Here is a 23,555-nt window from a genome sequence, read left to right as displayed (position 1 = left end):
AATTCCTGTAGACATAATCCATGCATCAGTAAGTTGAAGGATTCACGCATAAAGCCACAGTTGTTCGAACGTTAATAAAAGATTTGGTTCAAAGCATTTGCTGCACTGCAACAGGACTGTATAATTGCTATGAGCATAACCATAACTCAAGATTATAACAAGCCAGATGATGTGCAACGCTCATTGTAGGTCTTGCCTCTAAAAACGATCACTCCCCATTGATGTTGAAGATGTAGTGGCTCAATGCATTCCCCTTCACATGCGTGGAGTGCCGTTGTGGACCGACAGGCATGTACGGGCAGGGATCATAGCTCACCGTGTTGTATCGCCGGTATCGGTGTCACTCGCATTCCGTGGGTCCGGACGCTGCCAAAATGGCCACGTCAACACGAAAAGCCGTGGATTCTCCAAAGGGAGTGTTTATGTTGCCTGCACACAGGGTTCTTTTTGACTTGGGATTTCTGGCCAGCTAATGATGGCAATCAGTCTCTCATGGCCACGTTTGAAGTGCACCAAACGAGGCAGTGTACACTCCCCTATCTGGTACTTGAACAGCCATGTGGGAGATAAGAGGTATGTAGGCCTTTTCTTTTTTTTTTTCCTGGCATTTTCCCCGATTTATTCCTTGACAGTTCACGATTGTTGGAGCATAATGGACAAAAACCGATATCCATAATTGACGCTTCTTTCCATCCAGCAATTATTTGAAGGCTATGTGGATGATTCTCAACTGCAATGGCAGCTCAGTTTTTCCATCCTTGCATCTGGGTTATCTAATCTGAATTTTACACCCAAGACCATAATGTTCAACAGCAGATTATGAAGTATGTCATCCTTCCAATATGCTGATGTTAAGCTGGCTGTACTATCTGCCTGTGCTTGCTGGTAGACATGAAAGATGCTCCAGTATTTTGAAAGTTTTAGACCTTTGGTCTGGGAGCATTAGCCAAGGCCTTATGGCTGCCTCCCACTTTGCAACGTTTCTCATCCTACGTTGCGTTCTCTGAGTCATATGTCAAGTGATGCTGAGAGCAGTTCAGTAGCTGCAACAGCAGTCACAAAAATGTCTGTAATGTCAAGTTCAGTGACCTTTATGCTGATAGTGATATTGGTGTGGCATTTCGGGAGGCTCTCATTCAGTGGATCGCCATACCTTGTGTCCATACTCATGTATAATATTCTCACATACAGGTATAAGCTTCATTCTTGTCTGCCAGTAATGTCCACAATATTTTAAGTTAGCCGATCAGATGATCTGTTTTTGGATTCCTCCACCCATATATTGACAAATCCACAATTGCCTGACCAAATACGCAGCTCTGCGGATCGTCTTCTCCCAAGATCAACTGTCGGCACCATCAAAACCTTTATTTGAAAGCATGTTCATGTGATCTGCGTTTATAAATAACCATTTCCTTTTGCTTTCAGGATAAATCCTGGATCAAAGTTTGTTCATCCGTATGCAGTAGGCCCTGACCTTCAGGGATGCTATTTGATTGATAAGAGCATCCCGTGTGAATTTTATCTGAATAGTACATGCAATGAACGATATTTCTCACACGGCCATAAACCATGATTTCCTAGGATATCCTCTCAAAAATATCCCATTTCTCATGAGAACTGATGGAAATGTTATGAACATTTCTGTGATGAACATCAGATTTCATGATAAACATTTCTGTGGATTATTAGGCTTTTTCTTCAAATTATTCTGTAGCATAGCAGCTTTGCCAAAATAAGGGACAACGACAATACAAAGTACTTTTTGTTTAGTTACTCCTTGGTACTTATTATTGAGCAGCGGTGATTTATTTATTTATTTTACACATACTTTTAAAGCCAAATTGAAAGAAAAATGTGGACTTTTTTTAAATACAAAAGTGCAGACCATTTTTATTGCGATGATTAGCAAGTGCACAAAGTCTCACTATCGGAAATACAGAGTCACTTTAATTTCATGTACTTCCTAGGAGAGCGAAACTTTTTTCTGAGTTTTCTGTATTGCAAAAAAAACCTCCTTGTTAAGCCTAAGCCGCCATGCTCCGGTTTCCCCTTCCTTTCCAGCCCACCATGCTTAGCAAGCCGCCCGTTTCCAGATCAAAGGTGACCAGGGCACTTAACCAACGACAGACCCCAACCTTACTCTCGGACATTTCCCAAATCGCTTTTCATCTGTGCGGGGGGCCAGGAGCTGGCTGTGGCTGAGGTGGTTTCTAATCAGCTTCAAACGCGAAAAATGCTGCCCATTATGTGGCTGGAGAGGGCTTGTGGTGTTGGTGGTAGCGGGGGTAGGGAGAGAGAGTTGAGTGGGGAGTAGGGGGGGAGGTGGATGGAGGTTTAATGGTCGGTGAGTAGGAAGGGCAGGAACAGAGAGTGGGTTCATAACCTGCCTTGCGTGAAAAGTATACCACGTGATGGTTCCAGCCGTGGGCGGACTGCGGTGGTTGCTTGGAAAGAATTTTATAAAAACCTTGGGATAACTTTGGGTGCATGCTGGGCTGGAAATCAACCCGTTGATTCACATAGCTCACTCTGATTGTGTCAAAGGGGAACAGCAAGAAGGCAGAAGGAACTCTGGTCGTTGAAGTTGAGGAGAGAGAGAGAAGAGAGGGGGGGGGGGGGAAATGAGACGCAAGTCATGGTTTATCCTGCGGCTGTCCAGCCGAGATTTTCGCCACGTGCTTGGAAGCTGATTTCCACGGTCCCACTGGGAGCACAAGCACGTTACCCTTGCCTACCACTTGGATTTTCACTCCAAACCTTCCTTCCATATTTCCTGCATCGATACACTACCCTTCCTGAAATCCTAACTCCTACTATTTGGTAAAAAAAATTGGTTTATGACAAATTATTTGACTTTCCAACCTCTTTTTGTCTCTTCAAAGCTTTGCTTCATTCATCAAACATGTCCCATTTTCATTCCATCCTCTCTTCATCTTCCTTCAGCAGCAGACCATCACTCACTGTTCTCATTGATTCAACTATGCAGCTCGCGTCCTGAAACTTCCGAACCACAAATACAGTCACCAGACTCTCCTCTTACAAGAATCTTGACCTTTCTACTCACCCCTGCTTTCTTTTCCTATCACCATAACCCATTCCTTACATTCTCTGAACTTTGCTGTCTTGTCGTGACCTGAAATTACCCAGTTCAAATTCTCACACTGCAATGCCCCCACCACAGCAGTGCAATGCTGTCCGAGCGGACTTAGAGAGATGATTAGCCACAGGTTTGCGTTTTCATCAAAGACATTCGAAATTTCCATGATAACAATCTGTCATGTCGATATAATGTGCTTATTAAGGTTCATGTCATGATAATATCGTGAGAAGTAGGTTGTTGGTGTAAAATTGATGCGTTTTACCATTACTTTCGGCTAAGTGCGAGGAAATCTTCTCTGGAGAGTAATTTGAAGAGTTCAAAAGGTATTTTTTTTTTTTTAAATATTAACAGTAGGTCATTATAAAGTTCAAATGCAATGTGATAACCAGCTATCCATGTCATGTTTAAACACCTGTGGTGCTACCTTTTTACACCACCAGTGGAGAGAGACGGTGATCCTACACCGGGACACAAGCACAACAGATTTCTGCGTTTTGACCTGTCCCGTGTTCCGGGAGGAGAGGCAGTCACAGCCGCAGAGCTGCGTATCTTTAAAGAACACACGGCGCGGAGCTACCACAATGAGACATTCCGCATTTCGGTGGCGCAGGTCTTACGAGATGAGCCTTCACGGTGAGTCTTTGCCTCGTGCCCCATGATAAACCCATCATATTTTGTTTTACTTCCCGTGATCATAACCTCTTGTTACTACATAAACACTACTGATCCAAGCTTATAAATCTGTGGGACATTATGTTTTTTGTTTAGTTATAGTAATATGATTTGGCATTTTGGATTGCTTCAATCCCATCACATACAATATATACATATATACATGTATGTAAGGGGTGGACGGGATCGGCAGAGTGCTCGTCACACTCCACATGTTTTGATATGTATTAGCAAATGCCATCCGTCGCTTCACTGAGGGGGATAATAAAGGGTGCGGGGAGGAAGCGAGACAGGAGGGAGAGTGAAGAGGTGTGTCAGAGTGAGTAGGCATGGGGGAAGGGAAGATAGGGTGAGAGGAAGGGAAGGCAGACGTGCGGGGGAGTGTTAATTATGGTTCATACTGTCTCATCAAAATGAGTCTGCATAGAATAACAGTAAAGATAATGGAAAAAAAAATGTTTGAAATCCATTTTCTACCTGCCATATTATAAACACGGCCCAGAGACAAAGACCGCCCGGACACGTCCGGAGACAAAATCCGCCGGACTCATCTGGCGCCAAGCTGTCTGGACACAAACACCTCTTGGACACGTCCAGAGATAAACAACTCCTGGACATATCCAGAGAAAAACATCCGCCAGACACGTTCAGAGACAAAAAACCCCAGACAAGTCCAGAGACAACAACCTCCCGGACACGGCCAGAGACAAATTCCCATCCAGACATAAATACCACCCGGACATGTCTAGAGTCAAACACTGCCCGGACGCATCCGGAACCAAGCTGTCAAGAGACAAACTCCTGTCCGGACGTAAACACCACCCGTACACGTCCAGAGACAAACACCGTCCAGACGCGTCTGGAGGCAAGCTGCCATCCAGACATAAACACCGCCCTGACAAGTCCAGAGACAAACTCCCATCCAGACACATGCGGAAATAATTACCATCCAGATATGTCCAGGGACAAACCCCATCTGGACATGTCCAGAAACAAACACTGTTCAGACATAACCACTGTCCAGATATGGAGAGAGAGGGAGAGGAGGGAGAGGAGGGAGAGAGGGGCATGGGGGTTGCTGCACTGAATTGGGAGGGGGTAGAGCAAGGATGAGACAAAGAGAGAGAGAGGGGTGGGGATGGGGGAGTTAGCAGAGAACACATGTTATGCTTAATGCTTGAACAACACACACACACACACACACACACACACACACACACACACACACACACACACACACACACACACACACACACACACACACACACACACACACACACACACATTCGTGCATGACCGATATCGGCAATTTTTCTGAAATCGTCATGTTGGAGTCAGTGTGATTACCGACTCCAGTACGTACTGTATACAACCCAAAAACCTTGAGTAGCTTTCACCAAAAAACAACGTTGCATTTATATACACTTTTCAGGGATATGTTCACAAATATTAATCTTTATAAACAACTGCGTCTAACGGGTGGAAAAAATATTTAGCTCGCTAATTTAGAAAACATGTTAATATGCCAAACGGCTCAGAAATCAGGTGTGATTTCACAACTCGCTCAGAATGATGGAGCATGAACCACTCGCTCAGGATGACGGAGCATAAACCACTCACTCAGGATGACGGAGCAGGCACCACTCACTCAGGATGACGGAGCATGCACCACTCACTCAGGATGACGGAGCATGCACCACTCACTCAGGATGACGGAGCATGCACCACTCGATCAGGATGATGGAGAACGAACCACTCGCACAGGATGACGGAGCACGAACCACTCGCTCAGGATGACGGAGCACAAACCACTCACTCAGGATGACAGAGCACTAACCGCTCGCTCAGGATGATGGAGCACGAACAACTCACTCAGGATGACGGAGCACGAACCACTCGCGCCGGATGACGGAGCACGAACCACTCGCTCAGGATGACTGAGCTCGACGCACTCGCTCAGAATGACGGAGCACGAAGCACTCGCTCAGGATGATGGAGCACAAAGCAGTCGCTTAGGATGACGGAGCACAAAGCACTCGCTCAGGATGACGGAGCACAAAGCACTCACTCAAGATGACGGAGCACGAAGCACTCGCTCAAGATGACTGAGCACGAAGCACTCGATCAGGATGACGGAGCGCATAGCACTCGCTCAGGATGACGGAGCGCGAAGCACTCGCTCAGGATGACGGAGCACGAAGCACTCGCTCAGGATGATAGAGAACGAACCACTCATTCAGCATGATGGAGCACGAACCGCTCGCTCAGGATGATGGAGCACGAAGCACTCGCTGTGAATGACATGGTGTGGCAAAAGTGTCTGCAGTGAGTGAACAATTCACTCAGAATAATGTAGCGTGGTACCTCTATTGACTACAGGGCGCTTGGCAAGTGGCTTTAGCACTCAAGCAAGCACTCCAATGAAATGGTTGATAAGGAATGGCTGGCCAGGCTGTGGCTGCATACCATATATTTAATGTAGAACAACCCTGGAGACATCGCAAAGTATTAAATCGCCCGTGAAATAAACATTGCAGATTTTCCGCCATGTTCCTTTCTCATCTGTGCACACATCTCGTGGTACAACGTTCGTAGTCTGTGCAAATGTTATAACGTAATTTTAAAACGTCCGTTTTTCAGCAGATTTGCTTTGACTCCCTGCAGAGCGCCTCGCGAAACCTCTGAAAATATAGACACAGATTTGGTAGATGCTATGGATAGGCAGTCCCTCGGAGGACAGGGCTCAAGGTCCAGCAGTGAATGCACTAAATCATATAGCTCAATGAAGCTCGTTAATTTTGGCACGTTCCTAAATTTTTTGTTCACTCAATATAATTCTCCAAGCAGTAGAAAAAGATAAGTTTAATGCTTTGGAAATTTCACATTTTCTTGTGTATATATGGAGAAGGAAGGAACATTGCCTCATTGCCTTGCTTGCTTAAAGTAAATATTGGTTTAGTTATGAGACTCGTTATTTTTTAAAATCATCAGATTTCACTCCAGCTATCGACATATTTAGTCCGTTCGAACCAAAATAATATTTAGATGATTATACTTATAAATTGTAAAAATTTAAGAGATTTGTAAATCGTATCATAGAATGCATGAAATCACTCCAAGCTCCGAATTTGAAAACTATAGTAGTGATGTACCCAGCGATTCATAGCTATGATGAACAGGCATTCGATATAATATGAGTGAGGAAAGTGGAAAAAGAAACTATCGTTAAGAAATCGTTGCAGCCTGTTCCAAGTCAAGGCATGGTTGAGCAGGCCAAAAAACACATTACACATTGTGTAAGCATACGGACCATGCTTACACATTGTCTCGGGTCGCTCACCTCCATTTGATTTTTCATTTGTTCATATTTTAATTTCCGGATGCTTTTTGACAGTTCTGTGAATTTTACCGGTGCATTGGCTTTGATGTTCGTCGGCACGCAAAATTACCATGCTTCCCCATTACCTTGGGTCACTCATCTGCATTTTTTCCATTTATTTATTTTCATTTATTTATATTTTCATTTACGGATGTTTTCCGATGTTTCTGTGATTTTTCCCGGTGTTTGGGTTTTGATGTCCATCAGCATGCAAAATTACAGCTTTCTACGTCACCTGGAAGGTGCCGATCGTTAATATCAGTCAGTGAGTCAGTGGTTAGAATGAGCATTATATATTGGATATAGTTTGCAATTATTTTTTCAAAATTCATCCCAAAAACTATATTCTTGTTAAAGGGAGTCTACATTAGTAGGTTTGGTCTCTTGTAATTTTTGTCTCTCCTAAAATGACAAAATGTTCAGGCATTGTAACCTTTACATGTAAAATAAACCAAAATCCTAAAATTACTCAACTCTTACTTATGCACTAAATGATCAGCTACTTGAACCCCCTACATGTTGAATGAGTCAGTATTTCTCTCCCGGCCCCTCCGTGTAACCTCTGACCATTACAGAGATTTGGATGTCTTCCCGTTGGACCAGCGTGTGGTTTGGGCCTCCGAAGAGGGCTGGCTTGTCTTCGATATCACAGCCACGGCAAACCTCTGGTTACTGAGTCCCAAGCAGAACCTCGGCCTTCAGCTGTTTGTAGAAACAGACTCTGGTAAACGAAGACATTATTTGTGCCGATTATCAATGCAACAAGTCTGATGTGCTGAGAATAAGAATCCTTTATTGTCTAAGGTTACATATATTTTAAGAGGATAGAAAAACAGGGATGTAATTTTGTACTTGTGTACCATTGTTTAAATATTGGCTTGATTGCATTCACTAAACGTCATCTTCGTGTTTATGCATTTTGCTATATCAGTTATTGGTTGTTACTCACTGTATGTTCAAATCTGATAAACTACCAAAAGGATAGTGTGCATTCACCGTTCATTACATCCTCGAACATATGAGTGAGCAGTCGAAGTAGATGTTGTTCCAGCCATTCTCGACGCATCCTTATATAAGAAGACTCGTCGAGTCACTACGCTCTAAAACCACCAATGAAAAATGTGCACAAGGTCACGTGCTTTCTCAGGATGAAACAGACAGCACTTTTTTTTCTTTACGTTAAATGGAATGAAGTTTTCTATAATTACACAAAAACGATGCTTTATTGGGTTTATGCGAAATGATTGAAAAGTATCCCAAGAGGATCACCCGTACCTTAATTCCATCTCAAAGCTAAAATTGGGATTGTGAAGTGTTTCCTTTGAAGGTAAGTCATGCCAATTAGGTGGGATATAAGAGTTGGTTTTTTGATGACCGAGCGTTCCTTCCTGTCCTTTGGCAACCTGCGCCATCGGTTGTTAATCTCTGCTAAGAGATTTCGGAATTCCTTCAGATAATTTGGACGAGCTACCCGTGTTCAAACTCTTCGCAGCCACTGTTGGCGGCCTGTGGATGGGACTTAGTAAAAGCCTCGGATATATGAATTTGCTTCATAATGTAATCTGTTCAATGTATTTATTGGAATATTCTAATGATATTGCTCATATCCTTGGGTAGCCTTTGATGCGATGGAATATTTTATTGAAATAGTCGAAAGCTTTTAAACCAAATCAACTCAAAACCTGCTCCAGGTTGGTGAGTTGTAAATAGTCAATTGGTTTCCTTGTTAATCCGTTGTGCGTTTTACAATTCTCTGTCCCTAGGTGGTGAGTGAGAGGTTAGGGTTAGGGTTAGGTTTGTTAGTGAAAGCCACAGGCTAATTTTTTGCAGTAAAAGTGTAAACAGTATCTTTCTTATTTTTTGAAAAAGGGACTTAATATTCTTTCCGACAATTGTGTGCACACATCATTTAGGTTCCAGAACTTGCTTCCTGGCATATCCTCATGGATTTGCAAATGAATATTTACAGAAGGGTATATCCTTGGATGTCTGAACTGGGTACCTTATAAGTTATAATATGGTTACATATGAGACTTATCGCTAATCAAAAAAAAGCTAAGATCACACGAGCTGAACAGAAAGTGAAGTTTTTTCCCCCGTAAGGGTATGGAGGCAATGATTGCTTATGTCTCGATTGATTATATATATTATCATTTTACTTCCTTCTTTCTCAGCTGGTTCATCTCTACTTATTCCTTTAGTGTCATAACTGTTGTTGAGGCCTTCCTTATGTTGAGCAGAAGAATTCTCACCATCCACAAGAGAAAATAAATATTAATGGGGCATCTTAAGATCACTGCTTCATATTCGTGCACATAGGTCCTTGTTTCCTCGAAAAACATTAACCTCATATTGCATTTCCATTTTACTTTATTTGTGCATTCGAAACGAGGCCTTGTGAAAATGGTTTTCCTTGAACGCATGTTTTTCTATGTTTGATTTGCTTTCATTTGTTTACATGTGCCGTGTGTGTATTACACTTGGTTTACATCCACTCTGTGCCGCTTGTGCCCCAAGAGGCTCCCAGGCAGGCCTGGTGCCAGTTATTTTTGCCCCGCAGAGGCCTGGCCTGCCAAAGAAAACACCAAGTTGGGTAGGAAAGAGAGTTGCCATCTGTGGAAGGACCTTACAGGCTTGATAAGCATGGTGCAGCCAAGAACCCTAGAGCAGTGCAGGTTTTCTTCCTTGGAGGACACATCCATTGTCCACGTGTAGCAGTCAACATGATCCCAGAGGCCCCACAATGATAACTTCTGCTTCATGTATGTTTTCAGCGATGTAATTTCTTCTGCTTTTTGCACCTAATAATTTTTTTTTCTTCCAAAATGAACTTCCTTTGTGTTTATTAATGCAAGTCATAAAGTAAGAGGAAATGAAACAAGACTCATGGAAAGATTTGAAGATAACACGACTTGATATATTTGGAGAAGATGAAGTCAACATCATCATTACATCTGACCGCGAAAGCAACCTGGCAAATGAAGTCATGTGCAATGTCAATTTGATTCCAAAACCTGATTTGTATGAAGAGTTTTCAAACAGGATGTATGAAGAAATTTCAATTTGCCATCTCAAAAGGAACAGAGATAAACCAAGGGAAAAGGTAGTTTAAAGTATAAATACATTTCGCTTAATTAGAATAGAGGCCAAAGCTATGAATAAGACACACCGCAGATGGCCATACATGGTTAAAAAAGCAGATTACGCACTGCTTTTGGACTAGGCCACAGACAAATCACGCCACTGGAGACATGGCTGTGTTGAACGATGTAAAAGACTTGACCGAAGACAAAGCAGTAGCATGCTTAAGACCAGGCCACATGTTTTCTGGAAGCTTCTGTACGATTAGCCTGAAGGATAGTGAAAGAGGCTGCTTTTTGCATGAAGCAGGATGTCAGCGATGGTTTGGAATGGTTGACTATTTGTGTTAACTACGGAATTAAATTATATCCTTTTAAAGGCTTTCCAAAAAGCCAAAATAGGACGGATTGAGTAGGTTTTCTCATGTATATTAACTGGCTTGTGACATGTAATGCAAAAATGCACATTTTAATTTGTTCAAATTGCACCAAAATAACGGTTTAAATACCGTGCTCGCGAATAAGGTACATAGCTTTCAACCAAGTAACATCAGCAGGATGTCACCTTTCAGTTGGTGTAAAAATTACAGCTCATCGAAATCTTTGCCAAGGTGTGAACTATTATTGGGGGGGGGGGGGGAATAAATAATTAAAATGTATGATTGTAAAGTCGGGAAAAGTACAATCTTGTAAATATTTTCAAGTGTTTGTGTGTTTGTATGTTACTCTTTCACGGCTGAACTGTACCACCTAATGGCCCCAATTTTTGGTTGTCGGTACTTCAGAATCTGGGCAAGGTTTTGAGCTACCACCTGTTGGCCTTGAATGTCGTTTTGAGGCCACCAAAGGCCGCTATAAAGTGTACATTGGGATGTGGGATCAGGAAGTGTTGCCACCGGCCCACAGGCAAAAGGTTAACACCATGAGGGCAATAACTCCATATCTTTTGAATGCACAACATGTGCTGGACCAAACAGTTCCCCCCACCCATGTAGCGCCCCCTAGTTATTTAATATAATCAAGTATCTTCTACTCATGCATTCTCCTTTTAAAAAACTAAATTGTTAGGATTAGGTTTCCCATTTTATTCAATCGAAATTTCTAAAGTACAGTATTTTTTATGATTTATCAAATTAGAATGGTACGTGTGAAAGGGGCTTTTGCACACAGGGAGAGAGCATTTGGCACTTTGCACCCCCTTAATTTGATCTAGCCTGGTGTTGGCTTAGTGGTTAAGGTGGCTGGCTTGGGAGCTTCGGGTCCTGAATTTGAGCTCCCTGTTCCGTTGAATCAACACCAGGTGGGGTTGACTCAGCCTGTCATCCTTCTGAGGTTGGTGAAATGAGTACCAGTGTACTGGGGTACTAACCATTCAGGGTAACCTGTGTCAGAGTGGTGACCTGTCCATGACTGTGCTCCTTGCTAACGAAACTGCCTCAGCAGCCCTACGTGCCTTTATGGCAGTGGTCCCCAACCTTTTGATCCCACAGGCTGCATTTACTATTCCCAAGGATGTTGGGAGCCAGAAAAAAATTGATGCATTTTATTGAGAAACTTGATACTGTCACACAACGTTTGTGTTGAGAAATCGATACAATGTTTGGGGTTTATTGGAGTATTGTTTTTTTTAATTAATAAATTTTATATGTATTCGATCGATCGATTGTTCACGCACTGTAATTCTGAACAAATTTCCGTTCAGGGTGTAATTAATTTTAAATACTGCCGCAAGATGCCGGAAGGTAAAATCAAATTGATTTGATTCCTCCCAGCGGTAAGCGGCAGTGGCATTGTGTAAACCCCTTTAAAATTGCAACATGGAAATGTGTTTTGATTGGAAAGTCCTCACGGGTCACAGTATAGGGCTCTGCGGGCCGCAGGTTGGGGACCAATGCTTTATGGCATGAAAGGAATGGTGTATGTATATATATATATATATATATATATATATATATATATATATATATATATATATATATATATATATATGTACTTGATCTATTCATTTATTTTCAATGAACAAACCTCATTCATTCCAAAAGCTTAATGTAACTTCACATTCACTTAACACTTTATCATTCCTTTACTTATCCGATTTAATATATATCCGGCATCAGTACACCCTGGCACTATAACGGGAGGTAGCATACTTGCCTTCGAGCTAGTTAGCCTGGAATTGCTTGTTCAGGGCATCGGGTAGGGAGGGGATAGAATTTAACTACAAACCGTTACTCTGGTGTTGATAGGCAGGCCATTGTATCAAAGAGTAAGCAATACTTCTGGAGCGGATATAAAGCCCCCACCAACCCACTCCTGTTACTCGCAGGTCACTATGCTTCCTTCCTTCTTCTCCCTCTCCTTTCCCTCATCGTCCATTCCCTTGCTTGTTGTGTTCTCCTGTTGTCCCACTACCACTCCATGAGTGCATTGCCTTTCTATCCCGCATAACCTCGTTCTTCCATCAGCCAGCTTTGAAATCTTTGACCACTTCCTTTTGGAGGTTAAAGACTCCACGGCTCATTTCAAAATAGTGTCCGCCATTGGGTGGGTGTCAGTACCTTGGCCAAATTCAAAATCCCTGCACTGCTTTTGCCAGCTCGGTATTGCATGGCACGAACGTTCTCGGATTCAAAACTGGAAAATTCTCAGATATGAAGCCGTCTGGCATTATTTCTCAGATATGAATCACTTGCAACTTGATGGCTCACATAAGGTGGAAGATATATAAATGGACAGAAAACCTCAAGATGGCCAACTCTTTCTGAGAGTCATCAAAGGATATTTAATGGCCACAACCTAAGTTTGGACATGACAGCCTGCTTTGTTTCCTGCCCAAAAGGACATTGTATTTTGAGAGGAGCACCCTCTTTGCACCAGGATAACAGTTGTACTGTATTCAAATTTGACTCCGCAGGAGACAAAGATAGCACATGGTGTGCTCATCAAGCGGATACCAGAGCAGCACTGAAAGTCTAAATGAGTATCATTTTGGTTAAAATGAGAGTCTGAACCTTTTTCCTCACTCAAGCTAAATGGTTGTTGTTTCTTTGCATTTTTCCCCAATTAATTTCATGTATGAGAACTGAGCTGGCAGGATGATCTTGAGGTATGCACGTTAGTCTCTGACCTGTCCAGCCTGGGTTTGAATCCTGAACCAGCTATACACTGTCATCCTGGTGTTTCATCAATGTGTGTGCCTGGTGGATGTTAAAGATCCCATGGTGTCCTTTGCAAAGCTTTCGGTGAGCTATTGCAGGCACCATGAACAAATTAAACTCCTGACCAAGATTGTAGCTCAGTAACTGCTTCGGTAGCATCAACACTGCATACATGATGATGATGATGATGATGATATGAGAACTAATTCTTTAGAGTACTGGAGTCCAACCATGCAGAAACATGCCTACTTTACTCCCTGTCACACCACATCAAGGTTTTAACTTGAGTTGACAGTACTCAAAACAAATTTACTGGACGAAAATGAGTCCATAAAATTTTTCTTCTCAGTTTTTTCCCCTGTTCATGAAAAAAGAAGAAACAGATATTTCAAACAGCAATCATCCATGTCGTTTCCAGACAGCGTCACACATTTGAGGCAGGGGAGGGTGAGATGCCAGAAATTGAGTTTTTATTGGCTCTGAATTTTCTTTTCAGGGGAAAAACTTTTTATTCCCTTTCATAATAATAATGGAGGCCCATACTTTTGACCAAACTTCAGGGCATTCATGATGAGTCGAGACACTTGAAAGTAGCTGGAACCAATCCCGGATTGATAGTCACTCCATCACAGGATGAAGGTGATACCAAGTTGAAGGTGGTAGGAATTTGTAATTTGTTCAGGGTGCTGGTGATAACTCGTCTACTTTTCATGAAAGACACCGTGGGATCTTTAACATCCACAAAGAACCAGCGTTTGCGGATGGGTACTCCGGCTTAACGTCCTCCCGATGGACGGTGCACACATATTGATGTACCGTCTTGCAAATGAAATACCAGGGTGACCACATCTGAAATTTCTAGTCTCCGGATCTAGATCCACATCTTCACCCAAATCGAATCAATTTGTCCTTGACGCACACCCTACCAGTTCACCAAGTTTCGTCCGAATCTTTCCATAACTTTTGAGATATCCTGTTCACAGACAGACAGTGGTGAAAACATATTCTCCATCCATTTCCGGTGGTGGAGGTAATCTTCAATTGGCAAGAGTGTATGGTGTATCTGCAATCGCCTGAATTTTGCTTGAGATAAACTAATATAATTATCTCGTAATATCATTGGTGAATATTCCATTTGTTATCCGTAGAGTGTGTGTTTGTGTTGAATGTGTACACAAGATTGTCTTTGCTCTCACATACAATTTCCCACATCTTCACCCCCCCCCCCTTCCCCACACCATATTATTGTTCTCCATACCATCGTTTCTCTGCATTTGTTTTTCTTCCCATGATTGATTATTTTGTAAAATGAATATATATTTTAACCTTTTATTGGCTCATAGTAAGAACTGCATTCTTTGAACTCGGTTTTCTTTCTGAAATATATATCTCTCTCTCTCTCTCTCTCTCTCTCTCTCTCTCTCTCTCTCTCTCTCTCTCTCTCTCTCTCTCTCTCTCTCTCTCTCTCTCTCTCTCTCTCTCTCTCTCTCTCTCTCTCTCTCTCTCTCTCTCTCTCTCTCTCTCTCTCTCTCTCTCTCTCTCTCTCTCTCTCTCTCTCTCTCTCTCTCTCTCTCTCTCTCTCTCTCTCTCTCTCTCTCTCTCTCTCTCTCTCTCTCTCTCTCTCTCTCTCTCTCTCTCTCTCTCTCTCTCTCTCTCTCTCTCTCTCTCTCTCTCTCTCTCTCTCTCTCTCTCTCTCTCTCTCTCTCTCTCTCTCTCTCTCTCTCTCTCTCTCTCTCTCTCTCTCTCTCTCTCTCTCTCTCTCTCTCTCTCTCTCTCTCTCTCTCTCTCTCTCTCTCTCTCTCTCTCTCTCTCTCTCTCTCTCTCTCTCTCTCTCTCTCTCTCTCTCTCTCTCTCTCTCTCTCTCTCTCTCTCTCTCTCTCTCTCTCTCTCTCTCTCTCTCTCTCTCTCTCTCTCTCTCTCTCTCTCTCTCTCTCCCTCTCCAAAAGGGCCGTATCGTAAACTGCGCCCCTCCCTTTCCACCATCTACTTTCAAAACAATCCTCTTGAGGAAGTTCTATCATTCAAACTCCTGAGTCTCATTATCAGCCATGATTTTTCTTGGGCAAATCATCTCTCTCTGCGTCTCTGCGTCTCTCTCTCTCTGCATCTCTGCGTCTCTCTCTCTCTCTCTCTCTCTCTCTCTCTCTCTCTCTCTCTCTCTCTCTCTCTCTCTCTCTCTCTCTCTCTCTCTGACAATGAGGTAGTGGGGCAACAATTGGGCACAACGAGCAAGTGAATGGGGGAGAGAGACAGAGAGCGAAAGAGACAGAGACAGAGACAGAGAGAGAGAGAGAGAGAGAGAGAGAGAGAGAGAGAGAGAGAGAGAGAGAGAGAGAGAGAGAGAGAGAGAGAGAGAGAGAGAGAGAGAGAGAGAGACACAGAATGACAGAGACAGAGAATGACAGAGACAGAGAATAACAGAGACGGAGAAACAAGATTGAGTACATCTGACTTTCCAAGGGAAGACTTTGATCGCTGGAGGATGGCCAGTTTGTGGCTGGCTTTTGAGTCCAGCTTTGCTACGTGGTTGGCCCAGGAGAGGTCAATGCTGATGATGAGGCCCATTAGTTCAAGATACTGAACCTCTTCCAGTGGCTGAACATGGAAATAGATAGGTGGGTTAGTTTGTTTGATGATCCTTCTGTAGTGACAGGATGAGACATTAAGATTTTCCCTGATTGAAGAACACGTTTCATTTAACAGACCAGCATCTAATCAATTCCAAATCAACAGAGTGACATAGCTACAGTCTGCCAAGCCATAGGATGGGGTACTATATTGCACAATTTGGTGTCATCTGCAAAAAGGAAGAGAGGGTTTCCAGAGCACAAGAGAGGTCATTTATATAGATGAGGAACAAGACTGGGCCAAGACCACCTTGAGGAACTCCAGCCTGCGATGGGAGAAGGAAAGAGAGTTCCTTGATAGCACCATGTTCCCTGTGTGAGTCGTGTTGGTCAGAAATCCAGGAATGAAGGCAATCTTGTATGCCACAGATCGAGAGCTCAGCAAGCAAAGCAGGATGCCAGACTTTGTTGAAAGCCCAAGATACGTCCAAGGGAGACAGTCCTGACGTCTTGATTGAGATACACAGCCTCAACCCATTGCTGAGAGAGAAGCAGCAGTTTGTCCAGAGTTGAGTGACCAAGATGGAATCCAAACTGATTATATCAGAGATCAAGCTGTTTGACAACAGGAAAGATTTAACATCAGCAGCAATGATGGTTTCCACGACTTAACTAGTAACTGGAAGTAAGGTCATTGGTCTATAGTTTATAGGATCTGTTTTTGCACCCTTATCGATGGGATGATGTTTGCTGACTCCCAGGACAAATGAGAAGGACAGACTGAATTGAGCAGACAAAGGAGAAGAATGGCAGAGCAGGATTTTAGAACATGGGCACTGATGTCATCTGGGCCCACTGCCCAAGCTAGATCAAAGCTGGACAGAACTTTCTCTACCTTCTCACGTGAGAAGGCCACAGTCCAGTCGACAGTGGGTACAAGGGAGACAGAGTGGGATGGGTTGGGTACATGAGATTTGGAGATAAACACAGAGTTCAGACATTCTACCTTAAATCTTGGGCAAAGTTTGCAGTAATGCCATTTGAAATGAAGGAAGGGATGGAGGGGACCATGCACTTTAGACAGACTTGCCGAGATACCACCATGACTTAGAGGAAGTAGTCTGCTTGGAGAGTTCAGCCTTGAGATTTGCAAGATGGTATTTTCTGGCTTGCCTCAGGATGAACACACATTTGTTGCGAGCTTAACAGAATGAACTGAAGACACTCTCGGTCAGGTTAGCTTTCCATGTTGAGAAAGCAGGCTGATTGATTGACTCTCCACAGGAATCAGTGTTGTAAACGACAGCCGAGGCGGGATGGAATAAACCGGTGTAACACCTTTTTTTAATGATCTCTTTGCAGGAATTTACTCTCCTTTTTTTTCCTTCCCCAATCATTATTTCATGCCTTCACACAAATCACTTGCCCCCTCCCCCCTCCCATTCCCCTCCAGGTCAGAGCCTTGGCCCACGGCAAGCCGGTCTTGTGGGTCGGCAAGGCATGCAGGCCCAGAGACCTTTTGTCGTGGCTTTCTTCAGAGCCAGCCAACTGCGTCTGCGCTCTGCTCGTTCAGCTGTACACCGCCAACGACGCAGGCAGCGTCCTCGCTCACATCCGGGCCGAAGGAGGAAGTCCCCCAATGGACGCAGACCTCCCAGTAAGCACGTGAGGGAAATTAATCTAAATCCTGTACTGAGTGGTGAGCCTCAAAGTCACTATTATGATTCATTATTTGACACTCAATGGGCATTAAAAAAAAATTTTATACATTGTCGAGGCTCGTATGAGAGCTAACACACAATGCACAACAAGGGGGTGGTGGGGGGGGGCAGGAAACGAGAGGGGCGGGTGAGGGAAGGACAAAACAGTGGGGAACAGAGACATTAGGAGATCTGTGGAAGGGAAAAGGATGGGGTGGAGTACACGGGATATACAAGATGGACACTACAGGGACTTTCAGGACGTTACACGACAGGGAACTTTTGGGAAAGAAGGCAGGGAATTTGAAGGAGATTAATTTGGGTTGGATTAACGGGGGTAGAAAAGATTGTGGTTTTGGATGGGGGAAGATAAGAGGTGGTGGTGAACAGTTGTTTTGAAGACCTGGAGGGAAGAATGGAATCGAAGAGAGTGTGGGAGTTTGTTCCAAAGGTGGGGGAAAAAAAGAGGACTGAAAGAGTGAAGGTGAGCAGTCATTCGTGTCTTGTGTCAAAAAATATACCGAAGAGTCCAAAATTTTAACCACAGGGTGTCTTTCTTCAATGATTACAGCTTGGCACTTGTGTCTAGTTCTTAAACCACCCTCGTTTTGGATAATTCTTGACAACAATGTCCTGAGTTGCACCTTTCCTTCTCCTTTTCCATTCTGTGGTTTTCACAACTTTTATCAACATGGACCCACTCAACCAAAACTTGTTCTCTGATCGTTTGGGCCTTCTGTTGTGTGCAATCATCCATCACAAGCTTTGTATCTGTGTGAGACCACACATTTCATACTGTTGCTCTCGGCAACTTTTCAGAAGTGACCTATGACATCATGGAGGAGCTTGTACAATTAATATCACATGTCACATAAATTGGAGGACATTAGTAAACAAAATGGGGATTTGACACTGGGATCTAAACTTATTTTCCCACTAACATGAGGGATGTGTTTTGATGGGAACACAAAAGAGTCATTGCTAATATTGTGAGGCCATCATTTTTTGTTGGATCTGCTCTCATACAATGTGAAACTCACAAATCAAAAATGCAATGGTGAATGAATAAAGTTTTTTTTTTTAAGTGTTTTTCCTACCTATTCATAACCTACATGATCTGGTATTTAAATTCCTGGTTCTCACAGAAAACTCGACATTTCTTCATATATTGTGAAAGAATGAAACTCTGCAATTTATTACCCATTGGCCAATGACTGTGAGCCACCAAACAAAGGCACACTTTTTGTGGTAGTAACAAGGGAGCCTTTTCTACTTTTAATTAGAAGCTGCAAACAGCCATCCTTGTGCATTAGAAACCTTAATAATGGAGGTGTGTGTATGTGTGTGTGTGTGTGTGTGTGTGTGTGTGTGTGTGTGTGTGTGTGTGTGTGTGTGTGTGTGTGTGTGTGTGTGTGTATGTGTGTGTGTGTGTGTGTGTGTGTGTGTGTGTGTCTACAACAATTTCTGTCATAACCCCATGGGTGTGAATCGAAAAGTGGCGTTAAGCAATTGGTTTACTTTGTCTGTCTGTGTGTCTGTCCACAAACATCAGTTTATGATCAAGGAACAACTTGATTTAAATTGAATGTTATATTTTGAGCACGAATCGGACAAAACGAACCTGAAGTTTAGCCTACTTTGGCTACGAATTTGTCCTGATTGCACGTGCGCAGAGAAGAGTAAAATAATTTTCTTTATCTGTCTCCCTGTCTGGCAGTTAAACAAAGTTGAAAATTATTCCAAACAGGAAACTTACTGATTTAAAAGGATGCCATAAAGGACACAGACAACAGGCACGAAGAACTAATGTAACGTGTTAAATAAGATGGTGTAAAAGACGCTGTTGAATATCAACGGTGGTAACCATCAGTTTTCTTTTTTCTAACAACCTTTAAAATCTTTATTTTATTTCCATTGAATTATATATGCTTCTTGGTGTTGGCATAATGGTTAAGGTGGCTGACTTAAGATCCTAGGGTCCTGCGTTCAAATCCTGCTTGGCTGTTTAATTCCAGGTGGGGTTGACTCAGCCTGTCATCCTTCAGAGGTTGGCAATATGAGTACCAGCTTGCTGGGATGATTGAGCCATTCGAGTATCCTGCGTCGGAGTGGCGACCGGTCCAGGATTGTGCCCAATAGCAAAGGAGACCGCTTTGGCAGCACTGATGCTCTGCACAGAGTATGGTCCCAATGGATGGATTGAATTATATATGTGAACACTGTAGAACACAAATTGCCTTATTGGCATTTTCAAAAACTTTATGTTTAGCAGTACTTGACCAATCATCTTGACCAATCAAATTTGCTGTTTGCTGACCTTGCCCACATCAGTTTTTCTCAAGACTGTGCTGGGTAAGGTGTTCTATGAACTCTCCTGTTCTGATTCTGTGCATTTTCTTTTTTATTTTAGTTCACATTGGTTCATTAGACATCTGTTCAGTTAACACAGTGCCTGATACTTTCAAGAACTTTTCATTTCGCTGACACACAAGCCAGAGATATTTAGTTTTTGACATTTGCAAAGGAGTGTGAGGTGGTGGGTTGGCCGGCTTAACGCTTCCAAAGGGTGCTGCACTGATCCTATATGGCACCGGGATGCTGATTACATGGAATTTGACCCACTCGAGATCAAACTATGTCAAGCATGCGTGTAGAGCACGCCACCTTTTATGTGTGCCTTTGAAATACAAGCTTTTAAGAAAGTCTTCCAAACATGAATATGTTAAAATATAAAGAAAAGAATTGATGAAAGGTCTTGATGGAGCAACCATTCATTGCCTTCAATAATTAATTGCTGAAAACTTTGAATCAATTTTTTACTAAAATATTGTGACCTTCCATGTCGATTGTAGCCCTTGCCTTTCTGCCAAACTCACAGTATTTACAAAACTCTCCTCTGATTCCTCATTGTATCTGATAGAAATATGACAAGTATCTTTTGAGATCTCATGAGAATCTTTGGAAAAGGACACTTTTTGCTGGACGTGTGCTGGGATAAAAATCAAAAAGCCTAAATTCAAGCGAATAATATTGTGAGTGTATGAATGAAAGAACTAGACTCCATGGTGGAATGGTTAGAGCATCCACTCTGAGTCTGGGAGCTCCGTGGGTGAAACCCCAGCCGAGTCATACCAAGGACTTAAAAAAATGGTACGTGCTGCTTTCTCGTTTGATGCTCAGCATTTAAAAGGATAGAGCACGGACAAACAATGCTGGGAAAGCAATGGCAAACCACCCAGTATAACCGTTGCCAAGAAACCGCTTTGCCTGCAGCAACACTCCGTCGGGTATGGTACATCAAATCAAATTGATGTATAAAAGGCCTTAGATTTGAGATCAGCTTGTCTGTTTTGATGAATTGAGATAGAGAGATGTAGTGGAGACAAAAGTTGATGGTAAAATGTAATTTATGACGCTAAACGTTTATCTTCGACTCAGTCTATGTGTATATATCATCAGGGAAGGGCATTGATAAATGATTGTCTGATGTGCCATGTCGTGCAACCCCTGGAGTTCAACGCTGTGTCAGAGTCCTCCTGAGGCAACGATGGCTCATTTTCCCACCATTGTTATCTTGTTGTTTTTTTTTTTTTAGGCTGGATCCTGTGCCTTAACCACCACTGGGTGCATGATAAGCAAAGGCTTAGGCTTATAAATCATTGCAGGTGATGTCTTTGATGGATAATCTGCATTTAGCAATCTTCTATCCTGTAGCTGTTAGTCTTCTACACCTAGACCTCATTTAGTCCTCCGTTAATGCATTGATCCAGATCACTACTCATTACAGAGAATTTGAAGGTACGACCAACTAGTATAACTGCCCAGGAGACGTCACACATGTCCAACTTGGTGGCCAAAACACCAAATCTGAGCATTTGTCCACTGGGCACTTATCTAAGACTGTCTTCAGTTTTGAAAAGGGATTTTTCAAATGGCAACCAGTGAATTGTGTGCATTATTTTTTTAATATTACATCAGGTGTCAATCAAAAATTTACTGTACAAAGACATCCCCAACAATAGAGCAACTGCAGACCTCTTAATAATTTATGATGCAAGTAAAGAGAAAAAAAACACTCAAATAATCACACACACACACACACACACACACACACACACACACACACACACACACACACCTGTCAATAGTCAGATTCACATACTGAACACCTGACACACAATGCCTACATTGTACCGGATAAAGACTACTCAGTGGTTACAAAAAGATGGACTTGCCTGCCGGGCAACTATATTGGTTGGCAGTGCCTTCAGCTTTGAATGTGCGATTCTCATGAAATTTCGTCGAAATCTGAAAACCTCATTAGATCTTCGGGGATTTTTGTTGAAATGGATATCAGCTAAACTACAAAGCGAGGAAGATAACTATTTTTGAAAAAGTATGAGAAGTGATCAAAAGGTTTGTAGATCAAAACGTTGTAATACAGATATGTTTTAGGTACTTTGTTTTCATTGTCTCTTTTCTGCCCAATAATAATTCCAATACCGTTTATCTCTCAAATATTTAATCGATTTCATGGAGACAAAAGTTTTCATACTGTTTGCTTGTATTACTTTTCCAATGATTAAAAGTTTGAATCAAAACTTCAATGGCTAACATATCTCTTCCTTTTCCTATCGATGTTGTCTCACTCAGGTTACAACAGCAGTGAGATGAAGCAGGCATGCAAGATCCGCCAGATGTACGTGAGCTTTCAGAATTTGAGTTGGCAGGTTGGTACACTTGTAACGCACTCATTCAAACGTTACCATGGACCTCTTGTAAAATCACAAAGTCTTTATAACATCACTGTCACAACTGTCCAATTTCAAAACTGGCATTAAGCTGGCTATCTCCCATTCACGCACTTTTGAGTAATAACAGATTATCTGCAACACAAGTAACCACCGTGCTGGGAAATATGAAGGCCATTCAACAAGTTCTACAGATGAGACATAGTGGGGTACAAAAGTCTGAGTCAAATTGAAAATCCATTAAGTTAAACATAACAAAATAAATTGTTAAAAGATGAAACCAAAAGCACTTTCTCATGAATTCCATGAATTCTTAAGGATATAGTGATTATAATTATAATACGAAAAAAAATCAAATCTGTGTTTGCAAATATTAAATAATCAGGGAGACCACTTTTGACTTGAAGTGTCTCAACTGTATTTGGAATTTATTAATGAATGTAACGAATGGATTATGTTTGAGGCAATTGTTTTCCAACAATTTTTTAATGCACTTCAGAGTACAACCACACTGCTCACATTAAAATATATATATATATATATATATATATATATATATATATATATATATATATATATATATATATATATATATATATATATATATATATACGTATATAAATATTGTTACGATTGTGGGGGTAGATGGAGGAATTTAATAGGGAATTAAGCATTGAATAGAGTAGTTTAGTCCATGGATGTGTAGGAGGCATCTCAATGTAATTAAGGAGGGAAACTTTGAGATTAAGTGTTATGTGTCACCACACAAGGGGTGGTGCGGTGTTAGGCCTCAGTCACATTTGCTCTACGGCGAGGATAAGGCGGCCGTACGCCCTCTGAATTGACAGAAACGTGCGGCGGCCGCAGAGAAACTGAGGTGGCCTCAGGGTGGCCCTACGCCGTTTGGCTATATTTTACAGGCCGTAGGGTCGCCGTGGAATGAAATCACGGAGTTATAACTTTTTTCATTTCTACGCTCACCGTAGCAATTAGACAAGCCAAGCTATGACGTAGATGTGTTCCACGTCGACCGTACATAGGGCGTGCCGTGGGCTTGCGTTTTCCGTGCGGCTGCCGTAAGCTCTTCTCAATGAAAAATGAATTTTCCCAACCCCCAAAAAATTACGGCTGCCGCACTATTTACA

At 42.4% G+C, this 23,555-nt stretch overlaps 1 protein-coding gene across 2 annotated transcripts in view; it reads left to right on the top strand.

The window, feature by feature from the left end:
- LOC147026065 (bone morphogenetic protein 7-like) overlaps positions 1-23,555 on the top strand; it is a 69,953-nt gene that overhangs the window by 23,108 nt on the left and 23,290 nt on the right. Inside the window, exons 2-5 of one of the 2 annotated variants that reach the window (XM_085881087.1) lie at positions 3,544-3,736; positions 7,730-7,878; positions 17,413-17,616; positions 22,313-22,358. In XM_085881087.1, the coding sequence (XP_085737213.1) occupies positions 3,544-3,736; positions 7,730-7,878; positions 17,413-17,616; positions 22,313-22,358 (592 nt within the window). Of the gene's footprint in view, positions 1-3,543; positions 3,737-7,729; positions 7,879-17,412; positions 17,617-22,312; positions 22,390-23,555 lie in introns of both variants that reach the window. The other variant, XM_085881086.1, reaches the window with a different exon arrangement.

The sequence above is a fragment of the Eptatretus burgeri genome, chromosome 5 (assembly GCF_056783735.1).
Source record: "Eptatretus burgeri isolate ZD-2024b chromosome 5, Ebu_testis_v1, whole genome shotgun sequence".
NCBI lineage: Eukaryota > Metazoa > Chordata > Myxini > Myxiniformes > Myxinidae > Eptatretus > Eptatretus burgeri.
The sequence above is the reverse complement of the archived record's forward strand: the minus strand, read 5'-3'. Positions and strand labels throughout refer to the sequence as shown.